Below are 16,875 nucleotides of genomic sequence, written 5' to 3' on the forward strand. Positions count from 1 at the left end.
GAATTGGTGGGAAAAATCACTAAATACCGAGAGCTGGCAATCAAATGTTAGTCGACTGTGGCTAAAACATACAAGATCATCCTTGGTACAATTTCGAAGAAACTATCCGACTATTTACAATAATTTAACATCCATGAAGTGACCACATTTGATCTACAAACTCCTGCATTACTTGGAACATTTGGGAATAGTGTGGGTTTTACAGTCGATTTTCTTAAGTTTTCGAGATAATAATAATAATAATAATAATAATAATAATAATAATAATAATAATAATAATAATAATAATAATAATAAATAAGTTTCTTGGAGAAAAACCGGCGCCATTGCCAGAGATCGATTTTAGGGCGCTATCTCACAGACTGTTCTTAGATTCTTGGGTGGAATCTATACTGCTCTGTACTACCAGTCAAATTGTTGTTTGAATGATATCTTGTTTTGTCTGTGTTTCAATTTCAATAGAAAAGAAATAAACAAAAGAACTGTATTTGAGATGTTTTATACTTGAAGTGTTTTACTTTGACTTTTATTAATACTTTGAAATTGCAATTTCACATTGAAATTTCATGGCAACTTTGCAAACTTTTGAAACTTTGTATATTTGAGAAGTTTTTAATATTTTGGTCGAGAGATGGCACTGTATTTGTGATAGCAGAATCAAAACTGTAAGGGAGTGTATGACATAGAGGTGGACGATGTTTTTATATTGGTTATTGCAATAATATGTTCAGTGTTTTTGTTTATTACTGTTGCTATCCATCTTTTTTAAAAATAAGAACAAATGATCCCTAAATTGAGCAAGACTTTTCAAACTAGACACCGTTCTGTGATTTGTATTACAGTTATTCCGTTATGTAAGAGAATATTTATTAACAAAAAGTCTTGTTTTAAATCCATTTAACTTGGATTTAACCGTCTTTTGAAAAGCTGGAAAACAAGGTACTTGTCTATAAAACAGAAATACATAAATACTAAAAATGCATGATGCTTATGAAGTTAGGCCCGTTATTCAGAAGTTACCTCCTGGATTACAGATTGAATCTATGGCTTCATATGGTGAGTTTGTTGATATCGAGCTTGTCATTAATATTGGAATTCCGTACTCATTAAACTTAATGAAACATTTTTATAAACATCATCATCATTATAACGTTAATTATGGATGAAGACCGTATTAGCCTGTTCCAGGCTCATTATCTATCTAATAACCTCTTTTGAAGTCTACCCAGCCTTCTCTTAACAAATAATTTAAACTACTGTTTACAATTCAAAAAAAAAGAAAAGAAAGGTATGAAATTTATGTGATAAAATGCAAATTTCTTAACAGATATTAAGCCAGGCGGCCTGTGGCAATACCAAAACTACCTGAGGTGGTTAAACTTTTCCGAAGAAATGAGATGATCATAGCTTTAAGTGTGTCTCTTACCATTTGTATATATATATATATATATATATATATATATATATCAGTATTCTTATTCCTACCTTTCATCCAAGAAAAGGTAGCGATTTCCAGTTCGCCACACAATGCTGTTGCTGATTTTAAAACCATGCAGTTATGAGATTGACAATACTTTCTACACATTTTGCAATGCTCGTACGTGTGCTAAATCAGGAGAACTGCATTCCCAATACAAAAATGTAGCAATTATAAATGATTTAACATTAAAAATTAAGATCAGGCAAGAAAATAGTACTATCGAAATAGTGATATGTTTAGATCAGAAGAATGGAAATGGCAATTATAGATGAGGACACACAGCTAAGAATCTTAGGGTAAGGGTGTTCCAGAAAAAGATGATAAATAATATTTTGATCTGCCAGAAGGAGAGCTATCTTTCATGGTATACTTGAAAAAAGAAAAAAAAGCTGGTTATGGAAAGCCCAAGGATGTTTGGACAGGTGGTGAGGATTATCTAGTATGCTGGCAGACAGATGGTGGATGCTTTGCATTAGGTCATTGCTAACAGCCTTCTGCATGTAATAAGAGAAGAGAGACAAACTAGATGCCCTACTCTGGAGAGAAAACACAATAATACCCATTTCAAGCCCATAAACTGAGCAGTAGTATTTCACAGGGCAGTGGAAATTATCTGGAACTCTAGTTATATTTCTTCTAACTTAGGAAGTTATGCTTATTTGGCAAGTAATGGAGTTTGCTAATGTCTGCTTTGTGGAAAGGGTCTTCCTTGTATAAATAAAATTATCTAGAGCCTTTGACCAATCTGTAGCACGTTTTTATTAATTTATCTGATTTTTTTTTTAATTTTTATTTATTTATTTTTAATATCACTGCCACACATGAGAGGCCACAAGGTCTGTAACAAATAAATGCTGTGTATGTGTACTGGGGCAAAGAGCAAAATAATCTGTAGATATTCCTCTTGAAGAGCTGAAGGTTGTAGTTCTTTTAAAATATTTCCTTGGTAAGGATGTTCCACAAATGAGCAGGAATAGAATAAAAAATTATGGGGAGTAACAAGTTGAATGGGACAGCAGTTGAACTGTAAAAGGATGTTGGTCAGCTCTTGTTAATGTTGATGTAGCTTTAGCAGAAATGGGAAAATACTGCTAATTCAGCTAATCAGTGTCCATGTAAATATCTGTAGAAAAACAATGTGGAAATTGACTAGCTGTGATACAGTGACTGAAAACATTCTGTGAGAGTGGGGAGAGGAATCATCAATCAATGAAACTGCTCTTATCTGAACAGCAGGAAGAATTTGTAGAGAGGTTTTATGTGTATCACCCCAAATCTGAGCAATTCCAAAGTAAAGAAGATTTGAGATTAGTAGAGAGTAATAACTGGACAGATGAAAAGTGACATCTTGAGCAATGTTATAGGAGTGAATATGCTTGTAACAATCAGTCTGAGAAGAACGATCTGGTCTTGAACTTAACAAGTTCAAGACCAGATCTTTTTGTTGAGCATTGTCAAGGTTAGTGGGAGAAGAACCAAGGTGTTTTTGCGAGAATAAAAAGATAGAACCGTGTTTCAGAAGCAATGAAAATGACTAGATTTTCACATGAAATGCAGAGCTACAAGTAGTTTTCCCATTTCAAAAATGGAGGTACATCAGTTGAAGACCAACCGTGATCTGGCCAATCTTCAGCAAGCATAAATGATGAAAACATAGAATAGGTTTTCCAGGCACTCAATGAAGATCGTCGAAAGACCATTGAGCAAGTTTCTGAAGAGACAAATTTGTCATTGAGTTCATGCCACTGAATTTTAACAGAAGATTTCCTTAGAAAAGAATTAGAAATACATTGCTGCTCAAAAGCCAAGCATGAGCTATGTTTTTACCTGTATATAAAAAAATTTCATGACTAAAGCAAATTAAACGTGTCTACTAAATTGTGCTTCTTTTGCTCACAGAGAATAAAAAGAAATCGTCTGAATGTTCCCTGCTTGCCATCTCTCTCTCTCTCCATGTGACTTTTTTTTTATTCCCATGGATAAAGAAATCTGTGACGAGGCTGTGATTCATTGATGTGGATGAAGTGAAAGAAAAGTTGCTGGAGGCCATAAACACTATTCCAGTTGAGCAGTTCCAGAACTTTTTCCAGCAGTGGAAAAATCATTGGGACAAGTGCATTGACTCACATGGAGAGTACTTTGAAGGAGACTAGAATATGGTATTATAAAATTTAAAAAAAATAATAATTCTGGTTATTTTTGGGTACCCCTCTTGTTCATCTTTTCCCACAAAACATTTTTCCCCCACCCCAAACACAAATATACCTGTCCCACCTGAAACACACCAACATACAACACCACATTATTCATAAAAAATGAACTCAATTTAATTAGAAAATTTCCTTATATAAGCTTATTTCCTTATACATTGGTGGCCAAAAGCTATATGTCGCTAAAGCAAAATGTCGACATAAATTTATTGCTGGCATGCTAATAAATTATATTACACAAAAAAAATTTATAAATTTTGTACAAATTAAATTGCAATACATTTTTGGAAAAAGTTACAAATTTCCTAAGGATGTAGTTAAGGAATTATTGTACAGTGCTCACAGAAAACTATGTGGAGAGATATTTCAATATAGAATATGTCCTTTCCGAACTTGATGCAGCTCTCTCAATGTCATACCATGCTTAGCACTAAGTGATTCAGGAGTTCTTGAGGCAAACTGGCCCACTCCTTCTCCAGAGCAAGGATAAGGCCTTGTTTGTTTTCTGGAGTGGTTTCGAGTAGCAATGCATCTACCTATTGCATCTCAAACATGTTCTGTGGGGTTGAGATTTGGGGAGTATGCTAACAAGATTCAATTAATATCCTCAGTCTCCAGAATTATCTCCACTGCTCATGTACAATGCAGTGTGGCATTGTCATCCATAAACATGAATTCTTCAACTACGGCACCACAGAATAATTGAACATGACATTGAAGAACTTCATTGCGGTATCGTTCACCAGTCATACTCCCTTTATCCAGCACTTGTAGCTTGATGCATCCATTAAGCATAATACTTCCCCACACCATGATCCCAGCATTGCAGTATCTGTCCTCTTCAATAACATGCTCACAATGGTAAGCAGTGCCACTTTCACGCCAGATCAAGTGTTGTCTAGAATCAGAGGAAAGACTAAAATGACTCTCATTTGTAAAGAGTACATTAGCTCATTGGTGTCTTGTCCAATTTTTATGGCAATCCCCACTAAAAATGTGCTCTATGATGAGCTGTGGATAAAGGGACACAGACTTCAGGCATATAGGCCTACTTGTTGCACGTGTTGCCACAGTTTGTTGAGATATCTGCATATCTTTGCTTGAATGGAGCCGATTTGCAAGCTGACCTGCTGTGGTGCGTCGATTACTTTGCTGTTATAACTAAATATCTGTTTTCATGTTCCATGGTAGAGTGAGAGCGATCTCTTAGCAAACGTCCTGAACACATTCTGTTGGTTTGAAATGTTGCCCAGAACCTGGATACAATGCTATGTGAGATTCCAAACTCTCTGGCAATATCACTAATTCTGAGGCTTTCTTCAAGCTTTCCAATAATTTTTCCCTGTGTGAAATCATCTTTACGATGTCTTTGAGACATTACAAGACATCCAAGTTTGCAACTTTATTCCTTCATGAAAAGAACTTCCTTCAAACACAGTTTACTTAGCAGCCTTTTATCCTGTTGAGTGCTACCATGTGATCCCTTTGCACATGATTCAAAAATTTAAATGTGTACCTGCTCTTGAAATCATCAGTTATACAAATTGTCACAAGCTGATTCTTCTGAATTTGCAGTTGAAATCTTCAGATAGTGTCTGTCCTTAGATTTTGGACACTGAGTGTTGGACCACATAAGCTGTAGAAAAAAAAAAAAATCATGAAAATAAATATACCACAACAGCAAACAAAAACACAAAAATATTACAACAAACTCATCAAGAAACTCTACTAAGAAAAAGGAAATAAAAAATAACCTGAAGTAACTTACATGGATAAAAGAAGATGGGGAAGGCCAAGAGAAACATGGAAAAGAACAATACTGAAAGAAATTGCAAATATTAATAAAAACTGGAACCAAATAAAAGCAGAAGCAAAAAACAAGAGTCCAATGGAAAATAGTGGTGGATGACCTATGCTCCAAGGTGGAGTGAAGAGGATTAAGTAAGTAACTTACACACAGACAAATCAGCCTTCAGAACATATGCAATTTACAGACAAGAAATATTAATGGTAGTAGAAAGTAGATGGCATTGGTGTAGATGATGATAGTGGCAGTTCGGTGTAGTTGGTGAATTAAGTGGTGGAGACGGAGAGTTGTAGAGTAGGTGCCCTCCCTCAATGAGTTTTGGACTCCTTGGAGGTGTCACACAATAATAATAATAACTTCATTAAAAAAAATCCATATATAATGGTTTGTGTTCTTCTGTGTAATGGCGCATTGATGTATACATTTGTCAACTGCCAGAGTGAAGTTTCTCCAGTGATTCCACTAATATACTGCCCACTGGGTCTTGTTGTTTTGCTTATGTCTCGGCTAGTGAAAAGCAGGCTATGCTATTGTTGTATACTTTTACCAGATAGCCTGCAATCAGTGTTTAGGGCACTTGTGTCCTAGAAGCTTGAAAAAAATTTTTGAACAGTGCAAGAATGATTAGAGAGTGCTGTCATCAGCAAAACTGTGAATAGAGTTCAGTCAGTGAGAGTAGGTCATTTATGTATATTAGGATTAGGTGGGTGAGTGAAATAACAGACTTTGAGGGACATATGCATTAATAGGAAAATCTGATTGACAAACAACTTTATGTTTAACCGAGTTACACCCCAGCTAGCATGAAATTCTGTCAAGTTGTACCATCATTTTGCATTTATGGTTTAAATTAAAGATGTTAAGGAATTATATTCTTGGTTTAAGCCATTAGGAAAACCAGGACATCCTCTTAAATGATTCAACAATGACTTCTGTAGGGCAGAACAGGCCACGCTAGGCGCCTAAATCCTTAATACGCATGATGATGATGATGTTTAATCCTTTATTCAAGTGTAAGTAAACAAAGTTTGCTCCTGAACTTTTTTCAGTGACTGGGCAATTTGTATATAAAGGCTAATGACTCCACATCGCTTGTCTTAGTATCCCATAATGCAAAGCACATATCCTTACGGACATGTATAATGCTATGCATTATGCGAAGGTTCACTACATGTATAATGCATAGAATTATACATGTCCGTAAGGATATGTGCTTTGCATTATGGGATAATAAGGCAAGTGATGTGAAGTCATTAGCCTCTATGAGTTTTTCCAGTCATGAAAATAGTTCAGGTACAAACTTTGTTTGCTTACACTTGGATAAAGGATTAAACCAAGAATATAATTTCTTGGCATCTTTAATTTATAGTATAATCAAGTGGGAAAAACTTCCAGCATTTATGGTTTAAGCCAATAAGCTTAAATAATTTAAAATACAATTTGATTGTTTATTTTCAAATTGAGCCCATTCTCGTTCAGTATCCAGGTAGATACCTAACAGGGTGCACCATGAGAATGTGAAGATTGGTCATTAGGCTAGAAGCCCAGGTCGGTTCTCTGCATTCCTTTGCATGCTATGTGGAGGTTGTCTCCCAGTTATCCAGCTTTGATCCTTAAGCACTCCAGTATAGGTATATTAACATTTTTAACCAATAGAGCCAATCAATCTTTGTTCCATTAAGGCTGAACAACCATATATTCCACACCTTCCTATTCCAATTCTTATAGAATCAACAAAATACTTAATCCTTTTATGCAATCTTCTTTTTAGAAAGATTATAGTAATGTTTTCATTATTCCCTTTATTTAGGGTATGTCTGGAAAAAAATAGCCAGAATTTTTAAAAAATACAATCAGCACACTTTTTCTTTCTTTCTATTTTCTATGTGCTCTAGTTTTTCGTTAATTAAAATTTAATGCTTCATATTTTGCTGTGTTCTTTTATACATCCTTCAAATAAAATTATTGAATCAGTAATTTAATAACTAATCATTCTTGTAATGAAATAATAGTTACTGTCTGCAGTACTGATTGCAGACAGTAACTATTATTTGCATATTCCTTTACATTAGATTGCATATTCCTTTTCGCTGAAAGAGTTATGAGAATGTTGATAAATTTTCCAAGCCCTTAAACAGGTGTTACTCATTATTAGTAAGTAATCTCCATAATCCAAAACATCACAACTTCTGGTTATGAGAAGTTAATAAATCTTTAGAGCTTACTTATTGATATTAGATGGCTTTTCTTTATTGCTTTCAGAATTTTGCCTTTCAGTCTGTAAGATTTCCATTAATGAAAGTCGGATAATTCAGAATACTGTTCATATTGTGTTCTATGTATTACTTATGTTTTTTAAGACATATGTTAATAGTTCTTCCTGTCTGTCCAGAATAAGCCAACTTGCAGCCACATGGAACTTTGTACACTTCTTGATGTGTCAGAGGAAGGATTTTGTCCTAAGAAGAAAAGATAAGTTATTAGTTTGGTGCAAGGTTTAAAAGTGGTGCAAAGATTATATTTATATAGCACTTTGGCTATCTTTTGAGATGCACTCTAAATACAAAGGATAGGAATAGTTTTGCTATGATCTCTTTTGTTGACAGAATGTAGCATTTTATCAGTTTTAAAGGGTTTTAGTTATAGGCTAGGAAAAACTATAAAGCAGATCATTGGATTGTGTCAAGTACTGAATCATTTAGAAGAAATAGCTTTGACCCTATGTTGAACTGTGTACTAACAGTTTTAAGAATATTGTATTGTTGGTCTATGTCATGTTGAGTGCTTGTACATCTTCCTGTGTGTGTGTGTACATTTTCTGTAAACAGATGTAAACCATTTGAAAGATGTTAACTTTCAATAACTTTTAACTTTTATTGGAAGTGTGTATGGAATGTAAGGAACATGGTAGACCTTGTTTAACACAAATATCCTTATAAGAAAAGATCTCCAAATTGCCCAGTTGGAAACATTGACAACCCAGGACAGAATATCTATATCTTGGCGATTACGGATTAGAAGAGCTGATCCCAAGTGAAATGGGATAATGGCAAGGACAAAGAAGAAGAAGAAAATTTGAAAGATGCTAACTGTCTTGAAAGGGGAGATGGCTGTTAGATTTCTTTTCTATATTGAAATGCATTTTTGGATGCTGGCTTTGTCTACTAAAAATGTATTTTGTGTAGGTCATAAAATGAAAAGCAAATACATTTTCAACATGGCACGTTATATACCTAAACCAGACTTCAAGTTTGAGCACAGGTAACCTTCATATATTATAGTAGTTGAACCTAACTATAAAATCTTATGTAGTGTGAAACCATATTATACAGGACTAAGAACCAGTACTAGAGGGGGGAAGGGTTATATTTCAAAAGCTAAAAAAATATTATTATTATTATTATTCAGGCATCCATGGATTCAAGAGACTCATCGTGGGAGGTCCTTCCTTGGAAACACAAAGTCTATCATACCACTCCTTGAACTCATTGACCGTTCTTGCTTTCACCACTATAATAAATTTAGTTTAATCTTTTATCCAAGTGTAAGCAAACGAAGTTTCGCCTGAAAATATCTTCAGGACTGGAGTAAGGTAGTGCAACACTAGGCAACTCCAAGCAAAGGTGGACCAAGTTCTCATCACTCCTTGTCTCAGTATCTCCCATAATGCAAAGCACATCTCCTTGCGGACATATATATACTGCTATGCATTAAGGGAAGGGCCACTACCCATACCGGTTTCAACCTTTATTGAGGTGTATTTAAGTAAAGACCTCTCTAAAAATTAGACGATCCCGAAAGATCGCCCAACTCAGCTTTGTTCCACTCAGTGACAGGCTCATCCCATCACCAAGAAGAACTTCTCAGCATTGGCTCTACCCTGTGGCAGGCTCACCCCACCACCAGACAGAGCCATAATCTCAGTGGTGGCTCTACTCAGAGACAAGCAAAAATCTACCCCAAGCAGAGGAGGCTCGTCAGTGGGAGGCAGACCCAAACATGGAGATACTAAGGCAGAAGCAATAGGAGAGGTCATATTTACCTATAGGAGTTGCCAACAGGTGTGCCACCTTATTATTGAATTACTGTGGATTTAAAGAAAGATGTTGGAAGTTTATTGTTCACTTGGTTAGACTATAATAAATTTAGTTTAATCCTTTATCCAAGTGTAAGCAAACAAAGTTTGCACTTGAAAATATCTTCAGGACTGGGGTAAGGTAGTGCAACACCACTCACCACACTCTCACCACTGTATCAGGCAATACAGTCCACAGTTCCACCATCCTCCATGCAAAGAAACTATTCTTCACCCTCTTGCTCACAGCTTCCTTTCGTACTTTTCAGGGATGGCCCCTTGTCATTGCTCCTTCCCACTGCTCCACCAAGTGAAAGAACTTCCCAGTGTCCATCCTGTAACTGCCTCTCAACAGTTTAAAAGTCTCGATCATCTCACACCTTCTTCTATCCACCAAACTCTGCGGTCCACATTCCCTCAGCCGATCCTCATAATTAACATTGTACAGTTCTGAAACAATCTTTGTTATCTGCCTCTGCACCCTCTCCACAGTTAATTTATCCCCTTCAAATCCTGGGGACCAAATTTGAGATCAATAGTCTAAGTGTGGTCTGATCAGGTTCTTATACAACGAATGATAACTCTTCTATCTCTGTAGGTCAGTGTCCTTCTCAGTATTGCAGCAATCCTCTGGGTCATCTTTGCCACCTTTGCAATATATGCCCCGGAATTTCAGTTTTCTATAGATCATCACCCCCCAGGTCTCTTGTCTCCCTACTTCCTCCAGTACAGCTCCTTCAATCGAGTATGCAGCCTCCAATCGATGTATCCCAAACTTCAAGACTTTAAATTTGCTGCATTAAATCGACCCTCCCCCCCCATTAATTTGCTCGTCTGTCAAGTTTATTCAAATCCTCTTGCAGGGCCACCACATCTATTCTATTACTAATAACCCCAGCTTCACATCATCTACAGACAACTGAATATCTCCTTGTAAACTATTGACAATTGATATAAAGGTTAAACAATATAGATCCCAGTACTGAGCCCTGTAGAATCCCACTTGTAAACTTCTGCTTCCTTGATATTGTCCTACCATATACAACTCTCTGTGTCATTTTATATTTGTGACTATTGGAAACTTAATTTTTATTAAATGTAGAAATAGCAGTAACAGCAGTTCTAATTTTCTGTTCATTTTTCATTATGGCTAGAGTGTTTGCATTGAAATTTAAATTTTTACAATGTATGATGCCATTCTTCTCCCCCCCCCCTCCCTTTTTTTTTTAAGACCATCCAAAATTTGTATCTCTGATTCTAGAGAAATAATTTCTTTTGAGATGTGCTACTTTATGTTCATTTGGCATGATTTAGGGTTGGAATTTTAATTCACAACAAAGAAATTATTCCAATATGGTTCTTAAGAATAAAATTGAGTAATACAGTTTTATAATGCAACAATTTGAAACTGCACTAATAACCCAAAAGAATGAGAAAGCACCTGGATTAGATAGTCTAACAGCAGAAGCTATTAAATATGGAGAAAATGAGCTTTGGACATAACTGTTAAATATCTGTAATACATCTTTAGTTACATCCAGCATTCCATCACAGTGAAGAGAAGGCCTAAAAACAACAATACCCAAGAAATTCATTCTTTCAGAGAAACTTAGGCCATAGTTATATTATTTATTTACACGAAAACACAAGGCATAGGTAATAATATTTATTTCTTTAGAGATATTTTGATCTGAAAATTACAATCACTTCAGTGGCAGTGACAGTTGATTATAAAGTAATTCAAACAGTGAATTGATTTGAAACAGAACAAGCCATGTGATGTTATATTACAACATTGTAATGTGATAACCGAGGAAACAGGTTAATCATAACTGTGTGTGTGTGTGTGTGTGTGTGTGTGTGTGTGTGTGTGTGTGTGTGTGTGTGTGTGTGTGTGTACACACACATCATCATCATAATGCTAATTACAGATATAAACCATATTGGTTTGTTCTGGTCTCATTGTCCGTCTAATATCCTTTTTTGAGGTCTACTCGGCCTTCTCTTTCCAGTTGGATTATATTTTGTTATTTGTTTAGGATATCGGGTGTTGGTCATTCAGTTTACATGTTCTATTTTTGTTTATAATTGCTTAGTTTTTCTTCTATTGATTTTATTTTTAGTTCTTTTAAAATATCTTTGTTCATTTTTTGGTCTAATAATGTGTATTTTGCAGTTCTTCTCATAAATCTCATTTCACTTGTTTCTATTCTTTGTTTATTGCCCAAATTTCACTGCCATATAATAATGTGAGCACTGCTAAAGTATTGTATATTTTCAAGCGTGTTTCTTTTTTGTACTATATTTGGATTGAGTGTTTTATTTATCAGGCCTTATGTATATACATATAAAAATTTAATGTGTGTTATTCCAATATGGGAAAGTCTTATTAGAATAACATCATTAAATTTATTTATTATTATTATTTTATATATTTACAGTTATGATTAACCTATGTTTCCTCAGTTATCACATTACGCTGTTATAAGTATAACATCACGTGGCTCTTTCTGTTTCAAATCAATCCATTGTTTGCATCCTACCTTGTAATCAACTCTCACTGCCACCAAAGATTGTCTGTAAGTTTCAGGCCGAAATATCTCTAAAGAAATAAATATTATTACTTATGCCTCGTGTTTTTGTGTAAATAAGTAATACAATACCCAAGAAAGCTATAACACTTCTTCTACTCAAAAATCAAGCAAGTTTCTTGAAAAACAGAAGCACTATTGAACACATCCACTGTCTTGGAAGGTTGCTAGAAGGAGCAAGAGATAAACCTTCCCTTGATCTAAACTTCATAGATTTCTCAAGATGGTTAATGGAGGAGATGACTGAGAGCTTTTCTATTTCCACTGTAGTTCTTCAGGAGACTCTTTAGCACCATATCTTTTCATTATTACCCTTGATTGTGTATTCAGACTCACAGAAAATGAGTACGAAAAAACTCAAAGATTTGGTAGGACAAACACATAAGCAGTCTCTGTTTTGCAGAGACTGCTTATGTGTTTTATATGATGATGTATTGATTGATTGTAACATTCACACTGCTCAAAACTATTTAGACAATTTATATGAAAATGCAATACTGATCACGTTTGTATTCAGTGGCAGTAAAACTAAAATCCTAACAGGAGAAAATATTAGACTAAATTACCCATATTCTTTAAGAGGTAAATGATTTTTGGTACCTTGGCGTCTACATCAATACTCTGATAGTGAAAAGAAAACACCCAGGTCTTCAATTTGTTTCCTCAGTTATCACATCGAATATCATAAAACTGTAATATCTGGAAACCCAATTTCATCACCATACATACCAAACTTGTCTGTACAAACCAACAGTCGAGCCATATTTACATATGGTGTCCAGACATGAAACATCACTACTCAATGAGCAGTTAGTATCATCAATAGCTTTGGGATAACATGCCTTCAAACAGTATTAGGATACATGTGGCAAGATCACATTCCTAATACTGTCATTCTTGAAGAAAGCTAGCAAAGTCACCTAACAGAAACAATTAAAAAAAATCAATTGAGATCATTGGGACACCAACTTAGACACCCACCTTCATCTACATTCAGTGTTCTTGCTCTCAGTAGGCTAACTAATGGATGCAGAGGAAGACCATGGAAACAGTTTTGGCAATATATAAGCAAACCTTTTTTTGAAGATGGGGCTCATAAACCATCTGACATTTACAATTTGGCACAAAACAGATCAACTTGGCTCACTTTCATCTAATAGACTTTAACTCCACAAGTTTTTGTTATATGAATATTTCTGTATATAATTCCCTATTTGCAGATGAATAAACGATGATGAATACCTACCTGGGGAAAATTTATAAATGATCAAATAAAAATCAAATTAACTTTACAAAAACCTTAAGTCACAAACTGCACTTTTCAAAGTCACAATCGAAGTTCAATTGCACAGACTCAGCAGAGTTGGTCGATTGGTAGAGCCTCTGCTATAGTTCACCCACCGATTAGAGGTCCCTCGACACTTCTGCGCATGTCAGAAAAAGGAGAATCCATTCCGATAATTGGGTAATCAATCTGTCTTCTGGGTTGTGTTTGTTTATTATTACAGGTCGGAAAATTTAGCTTTTCTTTTACGAACATTGTTGTTTTTAAAGTGTAATTATTTTGCTATTATAACAGTTGGAAAAATGTACGTAGAGTATTAACAAAATTAAAAAATATTGCATAAAACAAAAATTTAACTAAGTTTATTTTTAAGAAAGTTTTCTATAAAATAAAAATAATTATACAGAAAAACAAATTTTTTTCAAATGAACTTAGTCATCATCATGTTCACATCATGTTCGCCATCATGTTCACTTAAACTGATCACCAAAGGTTCGCATAATTCTTCGATAATTCTGTCTCTGTCCCAATACATATTTTCCAATGAGGTGACATGAAAGCAATATTTTCCCCAGTTTTGAACTGTAATACTTTCAAACGCCTGTTCTGAAAGCTTAAAAAGTTTTGACATGTCAATATCTCCAGTTACGTTGCGATGGCGAATGAAACTTTTCACTTCTGCCCAAACATACTCAATAGCATTAATATCGCATTAATATGGTGATAGTCTCAAAGCTAGAAATCCATGCTCTTTGAGCATCTTGTCGAATTTAAATAGTTTAGTTGTGGGCGAGTTTCTTTTGACCAAATTAAGCAATTCAATTTTTCGCATATATGGGGAATGAGAAATGTTATTTGCAGAGAGCCAAATCCATAAGAATTTGCTTCTTATTAGACCAATTTGGAACTTTGTTTAATCGAATAGAGTGATATGACGTGTTATCAATTATAACAACAGCATTTTTAGGAAGGTTTGGAATCAGTTTTTCTTCTGCCCACTTTTCGAAGATCGTAAAATTCATTTGCCTATGGTAATTGGCTTTGTATAGTAAGTTTGAATTCGATAAAAAAACCCATTCCTCCACCCGCACACAAGATTATTATGCGCCGCGAGGCATTTCCGGTTTGTAGCACTCCACATTCTTCTTTAGACTGCCAACATTTTCCATAAGTTAAATTACTATCAATCCAAGTTTCATCTAGATACAATAGGTCTTTTCTCCTCCCTGAAACGACTTATTGCTCTCAAATACTGCGTTTTAGATAAAACAATGTCACTTCACTCCATGATAAGTTTCCTTTTATTCTGGTACTTTTTAAAACAAAATCTGATTTCATGAAGTATTTTCCTTAAAGTTTCTCTTTTCCGACAAAAATTAATTTTTTTCTTTAAGCACAGGAATCAATTTCGGAACAGTTGGCACGCTTTTCTTGACCACGTAAAATTCGTGACTAGTTCTTATAACGTCTACATCAAAATCATTCAAAGCTACAGTTTCGATGGTTTTCTTTACTCTGGCACTTTTTTTTAGGAGATTTAAATTTTGGCTTACCTTCACCTTTTGATTCCCTACAAATTCTTTTAACAGTCGACCCCGATACACCCACAATTGCACTTGCACGTTTTATGACTTGAGAAAGGGGAACAAGGAGACGATTCTTTTTTCACAGAATGTCAGCACATTATTGAATATTCTTTTGCAAGAGCTACTGAAACGTTTAACAACAGAACTTTTTGACTGTACTGGATCCATCATACAAATTAATAATAAAAAATAATGCAAAAAAGCAACAAAAATTAAGCTAGTACTAGTACAGTGACAGACAAGAAAGCATTCTTGTCTGTCACTGTACTAGTCATGAAGGATGTACATTGGTCAGCAACTTGCGAAATGATTTCGCAAGTTGCTGACCAATTCGTACATCCTTCATTTCTTTCTCCCCTTCAGCATGAATCGAGTATTCTTGGCAAAATGCCAAGGAGAGATCTACAAACGTTGGGCGAACTATACTAACGGCTCAAAAAAAGTTTAGCAAGTTTAAGCACAGTTAGTAGTTGGAAGGGGATCAATCATTCGATGTTCGGTTATTATTATTATTATTATGTAACACTTCTAAGGAGTCCAAAGACTCATAGAGGGAGAGTGTGTGCCAACTGCATCGAGGAATTGAGAGAGAGAAATTGGGTTCCCCAATTTATCTCTTTTTCTCTGTCTCTTCTCCATAATAGATAGCAAGTCAACAGTGGGGATTTGCAAAAATTGGAAATGTTGAAAAATTACAAACATAATATAGTCCGACCACAGAAGCGAGAACTCTCGTTGGCAGACTGCCAAGAAGAGCCAATTCATATTGAAGGTGAGAAAGAAATAAGGCGATGTAAAAATTGGTCACCAACACCCGAAATGACATGCTTTATACGTAAAATTTTCCAGCTGTTATACAAGCAAAATAGTTCCTATCCTATCCTTCTCATCCGTCTAGGATAGGTTGAGTCCCCTCCTAATGAGGGGCTACTGGCGTATTAATGTAGCCGGTTCACCATTCCTCTGCTTTATCCCCCAAGAGCGATATTCATGACTGTATATGTGTGTGTTCACGGGGCTGGTTTGCCTGCTTGCGGGATGAAAAACCCCAGATAAACTGGGGGAAAAAACCTTGCTGTCCATGCCCAAGACCGGCTAACTTGGCTATGGCTGAGGAAGATCCTTAACTCCTCACGTCGTCAATGGGAATCGAACCTAGGACACTCCTTCCCCAGGCATATGGTTGCAAAGTGCATAGCCACTAGGCTAATCATGCAAAGAAACCACTCCTCACCTTCTTGCTCAGTTTCCTTTCGTAACTTCCAGGGATGGTCCCTTGTCATCACTCCTTCCTGCTGTTCAACAAAGCAAAAGAACTCCCCAGTGTCAACCATGTACACCTCTTAACAGTTTAAAAGTCTCAATCATATCACCTCTCCTTCTTCTATCCACCAAACTCTGCAGTCCACATTCCCTCAGCTGATCCTTATAACTAACATTACAGTCCTGAAACTGTCTTTGTTATCCACCTTTGTACCCTTTCCACAGTTAATTTATCCCCTTCGAATCCTGTGGACCAAATCTGAGAACAATAGTCTAAGTGTGGTCTGATCAGGGTCTTATACAACGGAATGATAATTCTTTTATCTCTGCAGGTCAGAGTCCTTCTCATTATTGCAGCAATCCTCTGTGTTACCTTCACCACCTTTACAATATGTCCCTTGAATTTCAGGTTTCTATCAATCATCAGCCCCAGATCTCTTGTCTCCCCCTACTTCCTCCAGTAGAGTATATGCAGCGTCCCATCAATGTGTCCCAAACCTAAAGACTTTACATTTTGCTGCATTGAACTGACAACTCCTCCATTTATTTGCCCATCTGTCTAGCTTATTCAGATCCTC

The 16,875-nt window shown here is 35.6% G+C and overlaps 1 protein-coding gene across 2 annotated transcripts in view; it reads left to right on the top strand.

The window, feature by feature from the left end:
- Window positions 1–687: 687 nt before the first annotated feature.
- Vps39 (vacuolar protein sorting 39) overlaps window positions 688–16,875 on the top strand; it is a 296,426-nt gene continuing 280,238 nt past the window's right edge. The window contains exon 1 of one of the 2 annotated variants that reach the window (XM_090410885.1): window positions 688–1,056. In XM_090410885.1, coding sequence (XP_090267011.1) covers window positions 978–1,056 — 79 coding nt within the window. In that variant the 5' untranslated portion in view covers window positions 688–977. The remainder of the gene's footprint in view (window positions 1,057–16,875) is intronic. The other variant, XM_090410886.1, reaches the window with a different exon arrangement.

The sequence above is a fragment of the Typopeltis vanoorti genome, chromosome 21, assembly GCF_054136105.1.
Source record: "Typopeltis vanoorti isolate ZY-2024b chromosome 21, IOZ_Tvanoo_1.0, whole genome shotgun sequence".
Taxonomy (NCBI): domain Eukaryota; kingdom Metazoa; phylum Arthropoda; class Arachnida; order Uropygi; family Thelyphonidae; genus Typopeltis; species Typopeltis vanoorti.